This window comes from Mobula hypostoma, chromosome 2, assembly GCF_963921235.1.
Source record: "Mobula hypostoma chromosome 2, sMobHyp1.1, whole genome shotgun sequence".
NCBI lineage: Eukaryota > Metazoa > Chordata > Chondrichthyes > Myliobatiformes > Myliobatidae > Mobula > Mobula hypostoma.
This window is the reverse complement of record NC_086098.1, coordinates 236,543,862-236,567,371: the sequence shown is the minus strand read 5'-3', so window position 1 is coordinate 236,567,371 and position 23,510 is coordinate 236,543,862. Positions and strand designations below refer to the sequence as shown.

The 23,510-nt window shown below is 47.1% G+C and overlaps 1 protein-coding gene across 7 annotated transcripts in view; it reads right to left on the bottom strand.

Moving 5' to 3' along the window:
- LOC134342950 (myocyte-specific enhancer factor 2D homolog) overlaps nt 1-23,510 on the bottom strand; it is a 112,433-nt gene continuing 88,923 nt past the window's right edge. For 5 of the 7 annotated variants that reach the window (XM_063041677.1, XM_063041676.1, XM_063041681.1 and 2 more), the window contains 5 exons: nt 20,324-20,499; nt 19,536-19,556; nt 5,999-6,119; nt 4,116-4,236; nt 1-3,820 (listed from right to left, as the gene is read on the bottom strand). In XM_063041677.1, coding sequence (XP_062897747.1) covers nt 3,505-3,820; nt 4,116-4,236; nt 5,999-6,119; nt 19,536-19,556; nt 20,324-20,499 — 755 coding nt within the window. In that variant the 3' untranslated portion in view covers nt 1-3,504. The remainder of the gene's footprint in view (nt 3,821-4,115; nt 4,237-5,998; nt 6,120-19,535; nt 19,557-20,323; nt 20,500-23,510) is intronic. The other 2 variants (XM_063041680.1, XM_063041682.1) reach the window with 1 other exon arrangement.

Genomic DNA, 23,510 nt, shown 5'->3' with positions numbered 1-23,510 from the left:
TCAGAAATGTGTATTTAAAATAATGATAGTAAACCTCTTTACAACAAATATAGTGCAGGAGTTCAGAGATGAACGTCCAATTTAATATTCTTTGTGTGTGTAATATACAAGCATCACCATACGGCACGGGGGGGGACAAGGGACACACACACGCGCGCGCACACACACACGCACACACTCGCATATACACACATGCGCACGCACACGTGCGCACACACTCGCTCACACTCGCACGCTGCCTTTTGAGAGTAAAACACTCGGCGACGTTATATTAGTGATTGTCGTTACAGAGATAAAAAGGCGAGCCCCGCCGTTAAAACCCAGCGAGCCATCCGCCTGTCTACACACGGGAACACCAGCACAGGGCGGGAGAGAGGACAGGCGGGGAAGTGGGGGCATCGTGGACTGGTGCCTGCCCCAACAGGTGCTCGCTTGGCGTAGTCTGTGCAGAGTTTATGCCCCCTGCCCCTCCCTACGCCTACGCTCTCCCACAACCCTCTTATCTTCACATATCCTGTTCAAGGGTGTGGGGGGGAGAGAGCCCTTCTCAGAAACAAATTCAGCCGTACCCCACTCCCAAACAGGGTACCAGAAGCAAAACCACCCAGCTGACTATCCCAAAGGACACGAAGGAGGTGGGAGCCCTGGGCAGCTGCCAAACTATGCTACACTCAACCGCAGGCACCCCCCCCCCCAGGCTGTGTGTGGGGATGAGGAGGAGGGAGAGTGGAGCTGGCAAGCTCCCTGCCAGGTCGTCCTGTGGGGTGGGTGAGTTGGAGGGGGTGGAGACAGAGTCCTCGATCCCCCCGACTGAGATCCACTCGGGAAGAGTGATCTTCAGTTCTGAGGTAGAGGCAGCTGAGATTGAATTGTGCACCGACTGGGAGGGGCAGGGTTTCCACCTCTCCCCTCCCTGTGTGCTCGACCTGCAGGGGACAAGGACCCCCTTACTCCATCTGGTAATCTGGCGAGAACCACCCCCCACTGGCCCTCCTTTGAGAGGAGGCTCGCGTAGGGAGGAAAATGGGCTTCACAAGGCGGATACTGGCATGCAGAGGAAGCCCCTGCCCACCGCACCCTCCACTCCCCTGCCTCGTCCACCAGGGGAAGGCAGGAGGAAGCGTTCCTGGCCTCAAGGCCCACTCTCATCCCTGGCCTGAAATAAAACCCTCACACTCCCACACCCACTCTCCACCGCTGCGGCTCGGACGCAGGGAGGGGTTTACATAGGGGGAGTCCTCAACACCTCTTTCCCACCCTGACCGGCTGCTGCCGGGGAGATGTCCGCCAAGGCAGGTCAGCCACGAACAGCCGGCTCCCCAGCCCTGGTCACCCTACCACCAGGGCCGCCAGAGCCTCCGCGCCCCTCCCCATCCCAACAACCGCGGAAGATCAGTGCATTCTCGCGCTTATGAAAAATATACACAATTTGTAATTCCACCTGGAAAACCAAATATAACAGCGATAAGCTTCGAGCCTGAGACACAATCTGGACACAATATATTAGCTATAACTCTTCTCTCTATTGTGCATCGAGAGGCTCAAAGTATGTTTTTTTTTGTATTTTCATTTAAATATGTCGACATGCATTTTTTTAAAAAAAAAGAACATAAACATTCTGACAATAAATTAGCACTGTACTGCTGCGTCCCCTCCCAACCAAGGGTGTCAGTCCTGTGAACGGTTTTCCTCGAAAACCCTGTGAGCCACACACAGAACTGCAGCAGGTACGTCTCCTGAAAGAGGCCTAAATATTGTGGGTCTATTGTATTTCTTTAAAAAATTATCTATACAAGTGGCAGCACATTTTAAAAAACTCAGGGGCGCGGCCAAGCACGCGCGCAAACGCACACACATACACACACTCACATGATAAATCTACCAACCAATAACTTAAATCACTGTTGGGGGGGGTGGGGGGAGCAGGGCTGTGAATCAGCTGATCACCAGCTGACAACACCGAGGGGCTGGAAAAGGGTGGGGACGGGGGCACCTGAGGTTGGGAGGGGATTTGGGAGGTGTTTATTTGATCAACCCTGAAGGGCAGTTGTTGGCCAGCGGGGAAAAAGATGGGTTGAGGGGTGGAGAGAGGAGAGAGAGGTGGATCTGGGGGAGAGGGCAGGAAGGAGACAGGGTGTGAGATGAGGAGAGGTGGGAGATACAGAGCTACGGGGAAGGAAAGGAGGGAGAAACGAGATAAAAGAATGGATAGGTGGGGGAGACAGGAGGGAGTGGGTGTGGATGGGCAGGTGGGTGGACGGAATTGGGGGAAGGAGACATACAAAGGGGTGAGGGAGGAAACGGAGGAGAGATGGGCAGGAGTGTGGAGGGAAGGCGGGAAGAAAGGGTGAAGGGAGGAACTGGTGGGTCGAGGAAAGGGCGTGGGACGATGGGTGGAAAGAGCGATGGCGGAGGGCTCTGTTTTCCAGCTATCAGAGACCAGTATTCCAGGATGGGGAAGGGGACAGAGGTGAAAGAGGTGGTCACATTCCAGGACTGACACCCCACTGGGAATCGCAGGAGTACGTGCCCAGAGAGGTCTGGGTGGGGATGGTGATCTCCACTAAACCCTTACCCCAGAATTCACCCCAGGATCACTAAACCACCCTCTGCAGCACCCAGGGGTGGGGACAATCTGCCCAGCCCAGTGTCATGGGCAAGAATCTGGGGTGGGGGGTGGAGGAGCTCAGACACCAAGTAACAACCCCGGGTGTGAAAAACAGCGATATTTGTTCAATACAGAGAAACGTCCAGCTACCACAGGGAGCGTGGAGATGGGGTGCAGAGAATGGGAGGACGAGAATGAGGGAGAACACAGAAGAGGGAGGGATAGAGAGAGAGGAGGGATGGAGACAGGGGGGATGGAGAGAGGGGGGGATGGAGAGAGGGGGGCATGGAGGGGGGGATGGAGTGAGAGGGGGGATGGAGAGAGAGACGGGGAGTGAGAGAGAGAGAGGGAGTGAGAGGGGGGAATGGAGAGAAAGGGAGGAGGGAGAGAGAGGGGGGAAGGAGAGAGTGGGGGGAGGGAGAGAGGGGGGAGGGAGAGAAGGGGGGAGGGAGAGAGGGGGGGAGGGAGAGAGGGGGGGAGCGTAGGGGAGAGAGGCCCCACCCTGCTCCCATTTTACCCGCTACCACCACCAGTCCAGCGGCCCTTCGCACACCTTGACAAGGTGGACACTTGCTGATTAAATCCTAGCCCACTGGGATGGCATTCACACTGGGATATTGCTCCCCTCTGGTGACAGAGGGGTGAAGGGAAAATGACAAGGAGGGATCTGCGGCTGATATCGAGGAGGGAGTGCGTAGTCAGTGCCAGTTTTCACCAGGAGTCTTTGGTTACTGACAAGCGGTGCCAAAGAGCGTGGATGCGGGGCATAGCGGAGGAGGGTGGGTGTGGTTGGACATTGCGTTGTGTAAAACCGGGCTATAACACGGACACTGCCTCCCTCGAACCTTCCTTCTCTAGGGCGGTGTGGGGGAGGGTTGAGGGGATTGTGGAGGGTGTTAGGTGACCCAGGCGTCCATCCGCAGGCGTTTTGCGGATGGGTCCTCGTCCTCCTTCCCGCCCACCCGCATGTGTCCGACAGGGGAGATGTAGCCCGCCCGGGCCTCGTCCCGCTCGCTCCCTTCCAGTGGGCTACCGTTGCTGCTGAGGCTGTGTACCGGGGAGCGGCCCCCGTCCTGCGGACCCTGCGGCAGGAAGCCAGAGGGGGTGGTGCGCTCACGGGTGGGGGACACCGGCTCCGACTTCACCCGCACGTCCTGGGTGCTGCCTGTTGTCAGCGTGGAGACCTGAGGGAGCTGGTTACTGGGCCCGACCCTGGCAGAGGAAAGGCAGCGTCATTCTGCAAGTCAGGCATTGAAGAACTCCCACCCCACCGTCCCGTCACGTACGCCCTGGGTCAGACACAGAGCGAAGCTCCCTCCATACACTCCTGAGGTCGGACACTGGTGAAGCTCCCACTGCACTGTCCCGTCATAGATGGGACACACCCTCTTCACTGCCCCACCGACCTGGGATCATTGACCTGCTTTCTGCCCATTGTGAGCACCTGCTGACATCAGGCCACCCCTGCCCACCACCCTCTGCCCAGGGGGACAGACCCAGCACTCACAGCATGTTGCCAATCGTCGCCGGTGTCAACTGTTGCCACGTCGTCATATTGCCAAGAGATACGGCACCCGGAGAGTTGAATGACTGCAAGGCTGATAAATCAGCGCTGGTCAACTGATAGTCTGGAAGACAAAGGGGGTGGGGGGGGCAGGAGATGAAAATCCAGCAGCAGTTTGCACGTCCACCCACTGCCCTTGCAACACCACACTCACCTCTGACTATGTCCCAACGGCTGGACTTAAGAGTGGGGAGCAGGGCAGGGGTCAGGGGTGGGACTATAGTGACTGCGGCTCTCAGGGACATCCTGGGTAAAGAAGAGAGAGACAAAGGGAGGGGCTGGAGAGTATAATGGCAGGAGTCAGGTTGACAGAGGTCCAGGGAGCATGTGCGGGGAGCTTCACTTTGTGTCCGACCCTAGTTATGTGTGATGGGATGGCGTGGAGGGAACTTCATTCCATGTCTGATCATTGGAGTATGTGATGGGACGGTACAGAGAGAGCTTCACTCTGTGTCTGACCCCGGGAGTGTGTGATGGGACGTGTGGAGGGAGCTTCACTCTGTGTCTGACCCCGGGAGTGTGCGATGGGACTGTGTGGAGGGAGCTTCACTCTGTGTCTGACCCCGGGAGTGTGCGATGGGACAGTGTAGAGGCAGCTTCACTTTGTGTCAGATTCCGTAAGTGCCTGATCCTGTGAGTGTATGATGGGACGGTATGGAGGGAGCTCCACTCTGTGTCAGAGAAGTGGGGGGCAGGGTTTCGCACTTTGGAATTCCTCTTCAGAGGATGACAGAGCAGAGTCACTGAACGATGAGGCTGAGGTGAACACAATGAAGGGGGGGGGTCCTATGGCTGCTTAGGAAATGAGTCAGTGTCACGTTTATATGGAGTGTGAGAGGTTGCAGCCCCTGCCTGAGTACCTGAAAGGGCCGCTCATGCTGTGGCTGTACTTCAGCCCCACGCTGCTGATGTACTGTATAATTAGTTAGCAGGGAAAGGAGTGGATTGCCTGGGGGACCTACTGGTGGGCTTGGGCTTGCGCCTGGGCCAGGCCAAGACAGCCACTCCTAGATCCGGATGGTGAACAGACGAGGACTCTACTTGAGCCCCTCTTCTGTGCTTATGCTTGTGCCCGGGTGTCCTTGGGGAAGGAGCAGGGGGTCTCTGTGGGCACAGGGGGCCCCTCAGGGGCTCATGTGCTGTAGGTAGTAATAATCGTATTTTAATTTGAAACTGTATTTTAAATTTTAATTTGTAATGTGGAAGGAACCTGCAGCACCCGGTTACGGGGAGAGCATGGACTCAAACAGACCGCGGTGGGAATAAACTTGGGTTGCTGGTGCTTCGTTTATTTATTTGTTTACAGACACACCGCGGACCAGGCCCTTCCAGCCCAACAAGCCACAATGCCCAGCAACCCCCAACTTAACCCCAGCCTAATCACAGGATCACTTACAACGACCAATTAACCTACCAACCGCAACGTCTTTGGAAACCGGAGCGCCTGGAAGAAATCCAGGTATTCCACAGGGAGGACGTACAAACTGCTTACAGATGGCGGTGGATTTGAACCTGGGTCAATGGCGCCTGAAATGGAATTTCACTCACTGCTACACTACTGTGCTGCCCTCACATTGTAAAGTGTTTCGCTGTGTTCTTAAAGACATTGAATAAACCTTTGTTCAAAAAAAAACACCGTAGCAGATTACTCCCCACGCTCGGTCCTCCTCACCCCTCGTGTCTGCGGGGCGGAGTGAATGTAAAGTACCCACCTCCACACCAGGACATTGCCCTTCAGTCGACTCGGGGTGTGGGATGGTACAGGGGTTGGGAATGGGGGGGGGAAGGGAAATGGCGCGGGGTGGGTACCGTGGCCTCGTGCTCACCTGTGTTGTAAGTGCTGTGCATTGCCGAGTAGTGCAGCCCCTGGGGGAGGAGGCTAGGCGTGGCCACTGACACCACCGGAGTGCTGAGCGACTGTGTGCCTGCAGTCAGCTGCTGTGTGCTCTGTAAGGGGGATAAAACCAGTCAGTGGAAGGCACCAGGGGACACCCCACCCAGTAGCCCACTGCCGTCACACCACAGAGGCACCCCACCCCACCCAGTAGTCCACTGCCGTCACACCACAGAGGCACCCCGCCCCACCCTGCCACACATCGCAACACTCCAAGTGTGACAGCATATTCCGAGGTGCACTAGCTCCTGCTACTCTGGCAGTAATGCTGTGCTCAGGGTCGGACATGCCCACACAAACCGTTTACAGACTGTCAGTCTTTGTGTGTTTATGCACTTTTTTTCATAAATCCTCTTGTATTTCCTGTTTCCCCTCTGTAAATGCCTACAAGAAAATGAGTATCAAGTAGAATATGGTAACCTGTACAAACTGATAGTAACAGGCCGGGTCAGTGACGCGTACCGCCAGGCTCAGGGACAGCTTCTATCCCGCTGTTACAAGACTGTTCAACGGTTCCTTATAGAGTAAGATGGATTCTTGACCTCACAATCTACCTTGTTATAATCCTGCACCTTACTGCTTACGTGCACTGTACTTCCTCTGCAACTGTTACACCTTATTATTCTGCTTTACCTCGTACTGTCTCAATGCACTGTGCACAACAACTCAGCGTCAGAATAGGGTTTATTTTCACTGATATATGTCGTGAAGTTTGCTTTTGTGGCAGCAGTGCGGTGCATGAAAACTCACTACAAGTTACAATAAAAAATACGGAAGAAATACCCAGCAGTGCAAAAGGAGAGTGAAATACCCAGGTGGATGGTTCATAGACCATTCAGAAATCCGATGGTGAAGGGGAAGAAGCTGTTCCTGAGATGTTCAGTGTGGGTCTTCAGGCACCCACGAATGGTAGGAATGAGAAGAGGGTATGTCCTGGATGGCTAGGGTTCTTAATGATGGATGCTGCCTTCTTGAGAATATCCGCCTTTTGAAGATGTCCTCAGTGAGGGAGAGACCAGTGCCATGATGATACTGGCTGAGTTTACAACCCTCTGCATCTTTTTTCTGAAGCTGTGCAGTGGCTCCCCTCCATACCAGACGATGACGCAACCGTTCAGAGTGCTCTCCATGGTACACGTACAGAAATCTGCGGTATGATCTGTGCCAACAAGCTTCTCACTGTATCCCAGTGCATGCGACAATAACAAACCAACTCCAGTTTCAGGCAGAGGGCCACACTCAGTCACTGGGGTCAGTATCACAGTGCCGTGTGAGGGATGGCACACTGCGTCACTGCATCGGGATGTCCCAAGGTTCATCAAAGAATCTAACAATCCTCTGCAAACGTACGGTGGGGAGCATTCTGACCAGCTGCATCGCAGCCTGGTATGGAAACTCCAACTCACAAGAACACAAGGACAGTGGGACGGAAGCAGTTCCACCACAGGTACAGCTCTCCTCACCCTAGAGGAACATCTACAAGAGATAGTGTCTCAGGAAGGTGCCACCCATCATCAAAGACCCCCACCATCCAGATCATACCCTCTTCTCAATGCTACCAGCAGGCAGGAGGGACAGGCGCCTGAAGACATTCACAGACTGACCCACAGCTCCTTTCCCACTGCCATCAGGTTCTTAAACCCACCTGGAACACCATGACACGATCTTGGAATCAATCACCTTTTCCCCCCACAAAACTTGCATTGATGTCATAATCAAAATGCTGGAGGAACTCAGCAGGCCAGGCATCTATGGAAAAGAGTGAACAGTCGACATGTCAGGTCGAGACCCTTCATCAGGACTGCTGAAGGATCTCAGCCCGAAGCGTTGACTGTTTACTCTTTTCCATAGATACTGTCTGTCCTGCTGAGTTCCTTCATTATTTTGTGTGTGTTGCTTGGATTTCCAGCATCTGCCGATTTTCTCGTTTATGATTGATGTCATAACGTGCAGCGTGTATAGTTCAAGTTATTGAACATAGTCAAGTTCAGCTTATTGTCATTCAACTATACACACGTATATCACCAAATGAAACGACGTTCCTCTGGACTAGGTGCACAATACTGTACATATGGGTGCTACGGTAATGTAGTAGTTAGCACAATGCAATTACAGCTTAAGGCATTGGAGTTTGACGTTCATCTCTAACGTCATCTGTATGCCCTTCCTGTATGCGTGTGCATTTCCTCTGGGTGCTGCAGATATCTCCCACAGCTCGAAGACGTACAGGTTGGCAGATGAATTGGTCATTGTAAATTGTCCTGTCTTAAGGCTTGGGTTAATCGGGGGGTTTTGGGCCAGAAGAGCCAGTTCTGTGCTGATTCTCAATAAATAAATTAATACAATGCTTACAAAAAGTTCAGCTCCTGGGTATGACCCTAAACTGCAACCGGTGATGAGGCTCTGACTGGGGACTTTCAGAGCTTTGGAGAAAGTGGAGTTACCTCTCAGTCATTCATTGCTCCCAGGGCCGCTGTGACCCGGAACGGTAGCACCTGCAAAGGTTCCTGCTCAAGATACGAGCAAAGGCCAACGGCAGATCCGGCGGGTTCAGTAACTGAACTTACGACGGAGAAGGCGAATGAGCTAGGACCTCAAATGTCAACGGGTATAGTACAGGCGAATGAACATTTGGGAAGAGAAATGGTGATTTCTTCAGTTTGCCCAATGGTAGGCAATAGCAAACCACCATTGCTAGATACTAGGTTTCCTAGAATCTATTTGCTAAGAAAACCATGGTCAAACTCACAAAATGTATCACACAACAACAACGTCAAGAGGATCTTCAAGACAGTTCAGAAGATGCTTCGCTCGGTAGGGTTGATTCTGGTCAGCAGGGGATCCCCGACCGTCATCAAGCAACTGCTCATAAAATTCAAGTAACACAAAAGAAAATTATTGCCACTTGGAATGTAAGAACCCTATATCAAGCAGGAAGATTGGACAATGTGACAAATGAAATGGAAAGACTAAAGGTTAACATCATGGGAATTAGTGGATAGGTGCTGGAACATGGCAGAATAGAAATAAAACAGTGATTTATTCTTGTGGAACATCCCATACTAATAGAGTAGGAATTCTTATGAATGAAAACATGGCAAAGAGTGTTTTAGGACATTGGGCAATATCAGAAAGAGTGCTCCTTGTTAGATTCAGAGAACAACCATTTGATTTTGCAATTATACAGGTATATGCACCAACAGCAGATGGAACAAATGAGGATATAGATAAATTCTACGAAGAGCTTGAACAAGCAAAGAATGGATGCAAATCTCAAGATATTGTTATTGTCATGGGAGATTGAAATGCTAACGTAGGGCAAGGTGTTGATGGAAATACCATAGGAAAATTTGGACTAGGGGAAAGAAATGAAAGAGGTGAGAAATGGGTAGAATGGTGCAAGATGAATAATCAGGTCATTATGAATACCTACTTTAAAAGCCATCCAAGACGCTTGTGGACCTGGAAAAGTCTAGGTGACAACACTAGAAATCAAATTGACTTTATTACTATAAACCAAAGATTTAGAAACTCAGTGACTCAATGCAAAACATATCCCGGTGCAGACTGTAATAGTGACCATAACCCAGTAGTATGTCATGTAAAAGTAAAACTTAAAAAACTAAAGAAGCAAAAACCTGAACAATCCCTTGACTACTTGCAATTAATTAAAGAAGAAAACTTAAGACAAAAATTTACAATTGAAGTAAGGAATAAATTTCAAAGTCTAGAAATAGAATCTGTTGAAGATAATAGCAATCATGTAGAAATGAAATTTAACTCTCTGAAGGATGCCTTAATAGAATCAACAAAGTCAGTGATTCCTAAAAAAGAAAAAAGCACAAAGAATAAATGGATGACAGATGAAATCAAAATTCTAAAGGAAGAAGGGAGACAGAAGAAAGCAAATCCTATAGCATATAAATCCTTAGATAAAAAAGTTAAAAGCTTATGTCAAAAAACCAAAGAAGAATGGTTAAACCAGGAATGTGAGCAAATAGAAAGAATCCCTATTACTGATCCAAAAAGGTTACATCAACAAATCAAGAATATCACCGGTAAAAAGCTCCTCTGTTCTTCAGCTGGATGTTTGAAAGCAAAGGATGGTACCACTATCATGGAAAAATATGAGATTAAGATTATGAACAGAGGACAGAGTATATTCAGGATTTGTTTGAAGACGATTGAGGCGAAAAACCAGAAATTAAGAAAGACATTAAAGGTCCAAGTATTTTAAAATCTGAAGTTTGTAATGCAATAAATAAGATGAAGAAAGGAAAGGCAGCAGGTCCTGATGAATTAGTAATAGAACAAATTATCGCCCTTGAAGATTATGGAATTGAAAAACTTAACTGATTTAATCAATGACATTTATGAGACTGGAATAATACCAGAAGAGATTTTAAAAAATCAGTATTTATCACTCTTCCTAAGAAATCTGGAGCAATAGAATGTGAATTACATAGGATCATAAGTTTAATGAGTCACATCACCAAGATACTCCTAAGAATTTTGATGACAAGAGCTAAAAGTAAGATACAAGCTGAAATAGGTAAAGAACAATGTGGTTTTGTGAAAGACAAAGGTACAAGAAACACAATATTGATGTTAAGGATACTATCAGAACGAGCTATTCAAGTGCAAAGAGATTTGTTTGTTTGTTTTATCAACTACACAAAAGCATTTGATAAAGTGAAGCACAATAAGTTATTTAAAATATTACAGAAAACTCTAGATCTAGATTTGAAAGACCTCTGCCTAATCAGAAATCTGTACTGGGAACAAACTGCCGCTGTAAGAATAGATGGATAAGTGAGTCAGTTTACAAAGATCAAGAGAGGCGTTAGACAAGAGTGTGTTTTCTCCCGGATTTATTTAATGTGTACGGTGAAACAATACTAAAAAAAATAAGAGACATCTTGGGAGTCAAAGTTGGCGGTGAAAACATCAATAATTTCAGATATGCAAATGACACTGTGTTAATTACAAGTAAGGAGGAAGAACTACAAAACTTAATTGATATAATTGAAAGTGCAAAAATGGGTCTATCTATCAATTGCAAAGGGACAGAATGTATGGTGATATCCAAAAAGAAGGAGAATCCTATCTCAGCGGTCCCCAGCTACTGGGCCACAGACCGGTACCGGGTCGCAAAGCAAGTGCAAGGAAATGATTTGATTTGGCGATATGAGTCAGCTGCACCTTTCCTCATTCCCTGTCACGTCCACTGTTGGAACTTGAACGCATGCGAAGTCATTACGCACGCGTCATCCATGTCAGCACAGGAAGAAGATCAACTCCTCGAGCTTGCAAATGACGGCGGGCTGAAAAGTATATTTGACATAACATCTCTGCCGGCATTCTGGATCAAAGTCAAGGCTAATTATTCTGAGGTAGCCACAAAAGCACTGAAAACGTTGCTTCCATTTCCAACATACCTCTACGAAGCGGGGTTTTCTGCAATGAATGCAATGAAAGCTAAATTGCGGAATAGACTGGACACAAGGAACCCCCTTCGAGTATCGCTATCTCCCGTCACCCTTCGATGGCACCGTCTTGTGGCAGGGAAATAAGCCCAGGGCTCCCACTGATTCAGCGATATTGGTGTGTTGCAATGATTTTATATGTTCATACAGGGAAAATATGTGCTGTGTGTTTAATTCCCAAATGTTACTCAAAGTATTATGATGCTATTGACTTATAATTGACTTATCACTGTATTCATGCGAGGAAAAGATGCGCTGTGTGTTTAATATTAAATTCGTTAGATAATCCCTTTCAGAAACAAAATTGAGTGTATTAGCCACTTATAAGCGACATAGTTGACTTATCACCTATATTCCGGTCGTGATAAACAACTCCCCCCACCCGAACAGAATCGTCAAAAACGATTTGCAGAAAAAAAATCAGCACGTACACGCATGTGCACACTGGTGCCTGCGCAAGGCTCCATGGTCACGGTAGTCTTTCTCGGGGTAAACATAACGTATTTGACTGCTACTCTTGTCCGTTGGCAACCCTACCCACCCCCTTCCCCGCCCGGTTGGCCGGTCTGCAAGAATATTGTCAATAATAAACCGGCCCGTGGTGCAAAAAAGGTTGGGGATCCCTGTCCTATCTGCAGGCTGAGAACAAACAGGGAAGACATAACACAAGTACAGAACTTTTGCTACTTAGGAAGCTGGGTGACATCAGATGGCAGGTGGGACATGGACATCAAAAGAAGAATAGGGATGGCAAAAGACACTTTTACGAGAATGAAGAGTATACTGACCAATACTAAACTAGGCATGACAACCCGCCTCAGAGTACTGAAATGCTACGTTTGTCCAGTTATATTATATGGCTCAGAATGTTGGACAATATCTAGTAACATGAGGAAACAAATTGTAGCAGCAGAGATGTGGTTTTTGAGGAGGATGCAAAGAATATCATGGACAAAACCAATATCTAACGAGGATGTCATGAACACAGCAAACACAAAAAGAGAAATAATGTATGAGATCATGAAAAGACAACGTAACTTCACTGGACATGTGATTAGGAAAGAGGAGTTAGAATGCACGGTAATTATGGGAACGATTGAAGGGAAGAGGAAGACAAAGACAAATGATGATGGAGACAGCAGCCAGAGAACTGGAAATGAATATCAATGAATTGATCCACTTGACCCGAAACAGGAGTGTGTGGGCCATGGCCCTCAAAGCTCAAACTGGGCATGGCACCTGATGATGATGATGATGATGATAATAATAAAAAGCTCCCCCCTCCCCAGATGTTCTCATGATTTATTGTTTTACAACATTGAATCACAGTGGAATTAATTTTGTTTTTTTGATATTGATCAACAAAAAAGACCTTCATATCAAAGTGACAACAGATCTCTACAAAGTGATCTAAATTAATTACAAATATAAAACACAAAGTAATTGACTGCACAAGTATTCACCCCCTGCTGAATATTTCACAGCAAATCATCACTGGTGTAGGCATTGGTTTTGGAAGTCACATGATTAGTTAAATGGAATCTGTTTTTGAAGACCTGTGCGCAGTCAAGATGTTTCTATTGACTGTAGTGAAAATACACCTGTATCTGAAAGGTTCAACTGCTGGTGAGTCAGTGTCCTGGCAAAACCTCACCATGAAGACAAAAGAACACTCCAAACAACTTGGTGAAAAGCATATTGAAAAGCACAAGTGAGGAGATGGATGCACAAGGATTTCCCAGTCACTAAATATCCCTTGGCCTTGGACCAGCTGTAAATCTGCCTAGAGCAGGCAGTCCTCAAAAACTGAGTGACCGTGTAAAAAGGACCAAGAGAGCTATGACAACTCTGGAGGAGTTACGGGCTTAGCGGCTGCGATGGGAGTGACTGCGCAAACAACAGCAGTTGCAGCTTTATGGAGGGAGTGGCAAAGAGAAAGCCACTGTTGAAAAAAAACTCTCATGAAGCATGTAGGAGACTCTGAAGTCTGAAGGTTCTATGGTCTGATGAAATCAAAACTGAGATTTTTGGCCATCAGACTAAATGCTGTGTTTGGCGTAAGCCAAACCCCGCAAATCATCAAAAAAACACCATCCCTATCGTGAAGCATGGTGGTGGCTGCATCATGCTGTGGGAATGCTTTACTGCAGCAGGCCCTGGAAGGTTTGCGAAGATAAAGGGTAAAATGAATGCAGCAAAATACAGGAAATTCCTGATGGAAAACCTGATACAGTCTGCAAGAGAGCTGCAACTTGGGAGATTTGTTTCCCAGCAAGTCAATGGCCCCAAGCATAAAGCCAAAGCTATAGAGGAATGGGTTAAAAACAACAAAGTTAATGCATTGGAGTGGCTAAGTGCCACTCTCAATTTGCCACTATCGAGACCTCAATCCAACTGAGAACTTGTTGCTGGACTTGAAAAGGGCTGTTCACTCATGATCCCCATACAATCTGACAGAACTTGAGCAGTTTGGTAAAGAAGAATGGGGAAAAATTGCAGTATCCAGTTGTGCAAAGCGAATAGAGACTGATCCACACAAACTCAAGGTTGTAATTGCTGCCAAAGGTGCAACTACTAAATACAGACTTGAAGGGGCTGAATACTTATACAATCAATTACTTTGTGTCTAAAATTTGTAATTTATTTAGATCATTTTGTAGAGATCCGTTTCCACTTTGACGTGAAAGAGTCTTTTTCTGTGATCAGAGTCAAAAAAGCCAAATTAAATTCACTGTGATTCAATGTTGTAAAACAATAAAACATGAAAACTTCTGGGGGGGGGGGAAGGTGAATACTTTTTACAGGCACTGTACATAAACATAACTCATGCACAAAACACATAAGGTAATAAGCTAATGTTAACTTGTATTAACCAAGACTCTCGGAGGTTGAACTGCATCAAGCCCAGCATGGTGAGCTCCCTGCCCCTTCTTCTGGGGCAACGCAATAGTGCATCTCACTCTGTGTAGGAGATCTGCAGTGGGCAGTCAGAGTTTGCCTCTGCAGGCTTCCGCAGGAACAGCTGGTGGAGACTAGAGTCCACATCATGCAGCTGTTTGGGGGCATCAGAATCAGGTTTATTATCACTGACGTATCACTGAGAGAGTGCGGAGGACATTTGTCAGGATGAGAGCATGCTTTATGAGGGTAGGTTGAATGTGCTGGGCTTTTCTCTCTCGAGCGCAGGACGATGCAAGGTGATCTGATAGAGGTGTACAAGATGATCAGAGGCATGGATAACGTGGATAGCCAGAGACATTCTCCCAGGGCAGAAATGGCTAATACAAAGGGGCATAACTTTAAGGTGATAGGGGGATGTCAGAGGTAAATTTTTTACACAGAGTGGTAGGTGTGTGGAATGCCCTACCAGGAGTGCCGGTAGAGGCAGATAAATTACATTTAAAAAACTCTGAGCTAGGCACATGAGTTAAAGAAAAATGAAGGGCTGTGAGGGAGGGAAGGGTTAGATTGATGTATGAGTAAGTTAAAAGGTTGGCACAACACTGTGGGCCGAAGGGTCTGTACTGTGTTGTACCGTTCCACTTGTCACATGAAATTTGTTATTTCGCAGCATCATGACAGTGTAATACATTAAAATTACTATAATTTACAATATTTAAAATGTACTAATTTTCATTGCAATTATACCCTGGGAACAATTAACTTCTTCTGTCATCGGCTGATCTCTCTAACTATCTTTCTAGAGATACAGCGAGGAACAGGTCCTTCTAGCGCGGAGAGCTACGCTGCCTAGCCACCCACTTATTTAACCCTAGCCGAATCACAGGATAACTTACCATTTAGCCTACTAACTGGTACCTCTTTGGAACGTGGGAAGAAACCAGATCACCCAGAGCCACCACACAGTCACGGGGGGAATGTAGAAGCTTTTTATTGACAGCACTGGAACTGAACTCTGAACTCCTAACACGGCAACAGCGTTGCGCTAACCGCCTCCCTATCTACTGTGGTGCCCCGGTTAATCCACAGGAAGTGCAGGCATCCCTGGAGCACTTGGTCAGTGCGCCCGTCTGACTTCCGTTGCAGTCACTACCAGGCTCCTGGCACCCCTGCCCCCCCTTTCAGTACAACTCTGAATGCCTCCTGCACCTCCCCCAGCCCCAAGGCAGAAAGGAAAACCCTCGCCAAGGACTACCAACACACTTATTTATATAAATAACTTTCGCCTCACAGCTCTTTTATCAAATAAATATCCCTGGTGTGGAGACGTTTCATAATGCACCTCCTCCCCATGGATTTAGGTTGAAAGCAGAGATACTATGACCAGTTACTGCCAATTGCAATTGTTTGCAGGTGGACAATAGACAGCGACGTGACTGGGTGAGTCGGGAAGAGCTGTTCAACAGTGAGAGTACAGGCAGAGAGACTTTGAATGCACTGTGTTATTTATAATCACTCATGCCCGCCCTGTCTTTCACCGTGGATGATTGCTCAGTACATCACAGGATCAGGCCCCTTGGTTATGCTGAACACGGGGTCTAACTAAACTAATTCTATTTGCCTGCACGTGATCTATCTTTGTCCATTCCTTGCATAGCCATGTGTCTGTGTAATGGCTTCTGAAACACCACTATGGGATCACTTTCCAACACCATCCCAGGCACCCATCACACTCTGTGTAAAGAAAAAACTTGCTCCACACATCTCCTTTAAAACTTCTCCCTCTCAGCTGAAATGCATACCCCCTACTATCTACACATTTCTACCCTGGGAGAAAGATACAGCCTTTTCATTTTAGGAACTTTTATCAGATCACCTCTCTCAGCTTCTGCAGCTCGACAGTAAGCAACCCACCTTTGTCCGATCTCTCGTTAGAGTACACACACTCTAATCCAGGCAGTATCCTGGCAAACACAAGGGATTCTGTAGATGATGGAAATCCTCAGCAGCGCTCACAAAATGCTGGAGCAACTCAGCAGGTCAGGCAGCACCTATGGAGGGTAATGAACAGCTGACATTCTCAGCCGAGGCCCTTCACCAAGAGTCCTGTTTATTCCTCTCCGCAGATGCTGCCTGACTTGCTGAGTCCCTGCAGCATTTTGAGCTTCTTGGTAAAACTCTTCCGCAGCCACTCCAAAGCTTCCACAACCTCATTCCCCAATAACATTTCAGAACTGAACAAAAACTGAGAATTCCACTGAGTAACCACGTCAGTTACTATAACAGCAAAAGGACAATGCACTAGTAACTTACTTTTGCACTATTTATTGATATTTATTAATGTAAACTATAGTAATATTTTATGTATTGCTCTGTAAGGCTGCCACAAAATGACTCGTCAGTGATAAGAAATCTGATTCTGATGTGGTGTGTCGGCTGGATATGGTTAGATTGTGGGGATGAGCTGCCATCTGCTGGTGTAAGGCCGCACTGCAGAATTCTCACTTCACCACAGAGGGAAGTGTGGAGGTCTGAGGGAGCAGGACAAGAAATCCCTGTTCTTAGCCGTCACGATCCACCTGACCAACTTATACCTGCCCCTGCAGATCCGGGGAGCAGCTGTGTCTCTGTGCCTCGTACCTCAAGCTCCAAATGGCCCATTCTGAAGATGAGTGCAGTGAAACCAGCTAAATGCCTAGGCACAAAGGGAGGGCCAGTGATGAGGGAGAAACTGGTGGTTCGTGCTTTTAGGTTTTTGTCTCCTCTCCCAATTGGAAAGAAAATACAAAACCTTGAAAGTATATACCACCAGGCTCTGCCCCACTGTAATAATTTAAATAACCCCCAGTATCATAAGATGGACTGTTAAGCTGACAATTTACCTTGTTATGAGCCTGGTCTGCACTTTCTCTGTCATTGTGACACTCCATTCTGTATTACGTTATTGTTTTATCTTGTTCCAGCTCAGTGCGCTGTGTATTGGTCTGCTCATTACACATCTTACATATTGCTCATTACATGAACGGTGCAAGACAAGCTTTTCACAACAGGTGACAATAATAAACCAATGCAGGGAATCTCCTGGGCCTTTAAACATGTGCTCTCGCAGACCTTCACACAGGGATGACACCTCTTCACGTGATACACATTCCCATTGGAAAAAATGCACCCCAGAAAGCACCTTATCTGGATGCATCACATTGGTGTGGCAACTGCTCCGCCTGTGCCCACCAGAAACTGCAGAGAGTTGTGGACACAGCTCAGCACATCATGGAAACCAGCCTCCCACTGTACTTCTTACTGCCTTGATAAAGCAGCCAACATAATCAGAGACCTCTTCCACCTTAGACATTCTCTCTTCTCCCCTTTCCCATCGGACAGTAAATAAAAAGGCCTGAAAGCGTATGTCACCAGGCTTAAGGACATCTTCTACTCCACGATTATCAGACTATTGAAAGAACAGATTGCACAGCAGGTCAGGCAGCATCTATGGAGAGAATAAACAGTCAACGTTTTGGGTCCAGACACTTCATCGGGACTGGAAAGGAAGCAGGAAGAAAGAAAAGAAAAGAAGTGCTTGAGACAGCCCGAAAAGTCAACTCTTCATTCCTTCCCTGACTTTCTGAGTTCCTCCAACATTTCCTGTACGTTGTTCCGGATTTTCAACAGAATTTCAATCTTTATTTATTGAGATACAGCACAGAATAAACCCTTCCATTGTTTCAACTGTGTTCCAGCAAAACCCAATTTAACCCTCGCCTAATCACAGGACAATTTCAATGACCAATTAACCTACTAACCAGTAAGTCTTTGGACTGAGGGAGGAAACTGGAGCATGCAGAGAAAACCCACACATTTCATGGGGAGGAACGTATAAACTTACAGATGACATCAGAACTGAACTCTGAGCTCCAGCACCCCGAGGTGTAATGTCGCCCTACCTGCTACAATGCTGTGGCTCCCTGTTTACTATATTCTGCATTCTTCTGTATCAGCTCATGTACTTATGTGGGAATATTCTGTCAGGAGGGCACACAACGCCTTCCATTGCATCTCGGAGCGGGTGGCAATAATAAATCAACTATAAATTCCCTTGGCCAACACTAGTTGAACAAGTCTACCGCCCCATGCTTACTGTGTGCCATCCAGCTGCTCTATCGGTGCTTATTGAAAAAACACAACATTCCAAGAGGATTCTTAGCAACACGAAGCAGACAGCAATAGCAGAGCATGCACGGAGTTGTTCTGTACGTAATCACCGCACGGTTGCAGGAAAAGCAGCTGGCACTTCCACACAGCAAGATGGGAACGGGCCTCGACCGTCAGAACTAGCCTGAGCTCACTCTTCAATGACCAGTTAAAACACCAACCCCAGGGCAGAAGGGAGATGTGGTCATGGTGGGATCAAGCCAGACGGAGTCCGGACAAACAGAACTCGCTCTTCAATGTCAGACACCAACTAAACCCCAACTCCAGGACACGAGGGAGATGGTCACCTCTACACATGGTCACTGTAGAGGATAGGGAATGTCAGATCAGTCAGATCACCTGGGATCTGCAGTAAACACACACACACACACACACACACCCACACACACACACCCACCCACATACACAACAGTGCAGCTTCACTGAGTGTGGCTCTGCAGAATGCGCCAAAATTGCTGTTCAAGCTTTAAGGACAGCCTCACTATACAAGGATGTCCCTTTAGAGCAGTGATGAGGAGGAATTTCTTTAACCAGAGGGTGGAATTCATTGCCATGGATGGCTGTGGAGGCCAGGACATTGAGTATATTTAAAGTGGAGGTTGACAGGTTCTTGATTAGTCAGGGTGTCAAAGGTTACAGGGAGAAGACAGGAGAACGGAGTTGAGAGGGATAATAGATTGGCAATGATGGAATGGCCAAGAAAGCGTGAGGAGCAAATGGCTGAGTTCTGCTCCTATTGTCTTATGATCTTCAAGTCTTCAACAGTCCAGAGTGGGATTCACACCCACAGACAGGTGTCCAAACAAGTAAAGCAGGGAGAAAAGGCAGAGATTCAAACAAGGTTCAGGCAATACCATCTCATTCAGCACTCACCAGTTGCAGCTCCTCCTCTGTCTGACAGCATGGAAGAGCAGGAGAGACACACAGTCACCAAACAGCACAGGAAATACACACCTTGACAACACCCACATCCCTCCAGCCCACCATGCCCTGAGCATGCTCTGTCAACATCATTAAGGGTATAGAATAAAGCCCCCTCCACATTGTCCCATCATACACTCCTGCGGTCAGACACAAAGTGAAACTCCCTCTACACATACTCCCAGGGTCAGACACAGATTGAAGTTCCCTCTACACTGTCCCATCACACATTCCTGGGTCAAACACAGAGTGAAGTTCCCTCTACACCATCCCATCACACACTCCCGGGGTCAGACACAGAGTGAAGTTCCCTCTACACCATCCCATCACACACTCCCGGGGTCAAACACAGGGTGAAGTTCCCTCTACACCATCCCATCACACACTCCCGGGGTCAAACACAGGGCGATGTTCCCTCTACACCATCCCATCACACACTCCCGGGGTCAAACACAGGGCGATGTTCCCTCTACACCATCCCATCACACACTCCCGGGGTCAAACACAGGGTGAAGTTCCCTCTACACCATCCCATCACACACTCCCGGGGTCAGACACAGAGTGATGTTCCCTCTACACCATCCTGGTGCTACCATCAGGATACTCCGCAATTCCCAGAATTATGCTTTCCTCCTTTTCCACCCATCCCATTTTAAATAACAAGCACACTAACCCCCACTCCCACGCCAACAGCCAAGGGAGGTCAGTGAGCAGCTGCCCGCCTGTTTGCTGGGACTTACCAGGGAGCCCATCAGTCCTTTGCTCTGCGAGGTGATGACCCGAAGGTCGGGCTTTCGGCTGTTAACGAGTGGCAGCTGTGCGACAGGGGGAGGCGGTGACTTCGGCGGTATCACCTTGCCCAGACTCGTGGTGGTGAGCAGTCCAGGCGAGGACCTCTGGTTCACGTAACCGTTCCCTGCAACAAAACAGGGCGGGGGAACAAGAAGTCACAAGTAGTCAAGTACCCCCGGACAAAGGAGAATGCAGATACTGAAGGAGCTCAGGGGCTGAGCAGCGTCTGATGAACTATGAAGACTACAGATAATGACCCTGCGCTAGGACAGAGTGGGGAGTACAAAGGTCATGACCCTGCACCAAGACAGAGTGGGGAGTACAAAGGTCATGACCCTGCACTCGGACAGAGCAAGGAGTATAAAGGTCATGACCTTGCACCAGGACAGAGTGGGGAGTATAAAGAGATGACCACAGTGTAAAGAGGGGAATGGCAGGTGTGACACAGGAGAGAAATATCTCCACCCATAATTCTTCAAACGCTCTTCCAACAGGGGTCAAGAAAACCTCGTCGCTTAGTGTGTTGAAGACCGATAGATAAACACAGCAGAGTACAGCACAGTACAGGCCATTTAGCCCACGATGTAACCTACTCCAAGATCAATCTAACCTTTCCCTCCCACAAAGCCCTCCATTTTACTATCATCCATGTGTCTATCTAAGGTTGCTTGGATTGCTGTTACCATCACCCCGGCAGTGTGTTCAATGCACCCACAACTCTGTTAAACAACCTATCTCTGACATCACCCCATACTTTCCTCCAACCGCCTTACAATTAAACCCTCTCATATTGGCTGGGTAAAAGTTCAAAAATAAGTTCAGTATCAAAGTACGAGGGGTGATTGATGAGTTATTAACTTCAAACTTTCTGCATAATCACTCAAAGAGTTGAACTGCACATGCATGTAACGAGAGCTGTATATCTCATCTCCTTCTACCTTAGGCCACGAACTTATCAATCACCCCTGTTGTGGACCACTTTCTGGAGGTCCAAGATGCCGACTTCTAAAAAGAGGGGATCGGAATGCTCCACGACCGCAGGACTAAGTGTGTAAATGTAGGAGGGGACTATGTTGAAAAATAAAAGTGCGAGGTTTTCTAAAATTGACTCCTTCTACCTTAGGCCACGAACTTATCAATCACCGCTCGTACTTACATGTCACCATATTCAACCTTGAGATTTGTTTCCTTGCAAGCATACTCAGTAAATCCAAGAAACACAATAGAATCAATGAAAGACCGCAGCCAGTACGATGGACAATGTGCAAAAGACATAAACCGTGCAAATACAAAAGAAAATAATGATAATAAATAATAAATAAGCAATAAATACAGAGAATATGACGTGAAGAGTCCATGAAAGTGAGTCTATAGGTCAGGGTTTCTCAAATGGAGTTCTGCATAATACTAGGTTGTTAGGGTTCCGCGAGAGATTGTGATTTAATAAACATAGTTTTTTGAACTTCGTACAATGCGTAATACCAGCGCTTGCACGGGTGGGCAGTGACTGAGCAGCCCCGTTAGCAATCTCGTTAGAGGACTCTTAGCCCAGTATGGCAGTGCACAGTAGGATGGTGTTTATTTGGTTGAGTCCATTCTCTGCTTTTGAGGCAAGATAGGGAAAGCCGTTGATAATTGGTGAGTGCTGTATTGCACGGAGGGGAGGACGGCAGGCTGATGAAGAGCGTGAAGTTCCTTTTCCTGAGCATTGAATGGACTCGCCCAACATGTCAGCCTCTTCCTCCTAAATTATCTACCTCAACTTCCCCTTATGTGCTGCCGACTAACTTATGGAAGCAAACTATCTCTACTGGCGTAGTAGAATATTGGAGGTCATCATCAGTAAAATGGCCCAGGAAGCAAGTTATTCGGTAGCAGAACTTATAACCCAGAAAAGGTGAAGTCACACAGTTGGTGAAAACCTAATAATGACAGCATGTAAAATTACAGTGGGAAAAATGTTTAGACAAGATACAGTACGAGAAATTGACAAGGTTTCACTCTCAAACAGTATGATAAGTCGATGTATTGATGATATGTCACTTGATGCTGTAGAGGTTTTGTGTGATAAACTAAAAATCACCAGCTTTTCCATTGAAGTTGATGAGTCAACAGACTTCACCAATAAATGTCATGTTGTAGTATTTGTAAGATTTGTAAATGATGGTGAAATTCAAGGAAACTTTTTTTAGTGCAAAGAGCTGCCTGAAACAAGCAGAGGCCAAGACAGATTTAAAGTTTTGTTTTCATATCTGGAAACAAAGTCTGTCTTGGAGGAACTGTGTTGGCATCTGTACTGATGGTGCCCATCAATGGTTAGCTTCATGAGAGGTTTTGTTTCTCTTGTAAAAAAAAGAAAATCGTGACATTGTCACAACACACTGCTTTCTTCATAGAGAGGTGATGATGTCAAAAACTCTGAGATGAAATGAAAAAAATTCAGGATGATGCTACAAAAATTATTAACTTTATTGAACAACTAGTTCACTCGAGAATGTTTAAAAAACTGTGTGAACCTGGACAAACAGCACACCAATCTCCTGCTACATACAGAAATCTGGTAGCTTAGCAGGGAAAGAGTTCCCAACAGGGTGTTTGAGCTAAAAGGTGAATTGCAGGAGCACTTTCAAGAAAATTGTAGGCCAGATTTTGCTGAGTGCTTTGAAGACGAAGAATGGCTGCAGAAACTAGCCAACTTAGCAGACATTTTTCATCATTATGAACCAGTTGAACAAGTCTCAACAAGGCCCTGGAGAAAATGTTTTGACTTCAAGTGACAAGATCCCTAGATTTAAAAGGAAGCTGGATCTTTGGAAAAATCATGTTGAAAAAAGAAATCTCGAAATGTTTTCACTGCTGCTTAGGCTTCAGAGTTAGGAAGGATCAGAAAGTCTCAAGTCTTATTGTAAATCACCTGGAAGAACTGCAAAATAAAATTGAACAGTATTTTAACTCCCTTTCAACAATGGGTGAAGGACCCTTTCTCTGAATCTTCTGCTCAGCCTGAGAATTTGACTTTGAGAGAAGAAGAAGTAGTTTGTGAGCTGCAAACTGATCATGCACTCAAGATAAGATTTACTGAGCTGTCGCTAGACAAGTTCTGGATTTCTGTGAAAGAAGAGTATCCTGCCATTC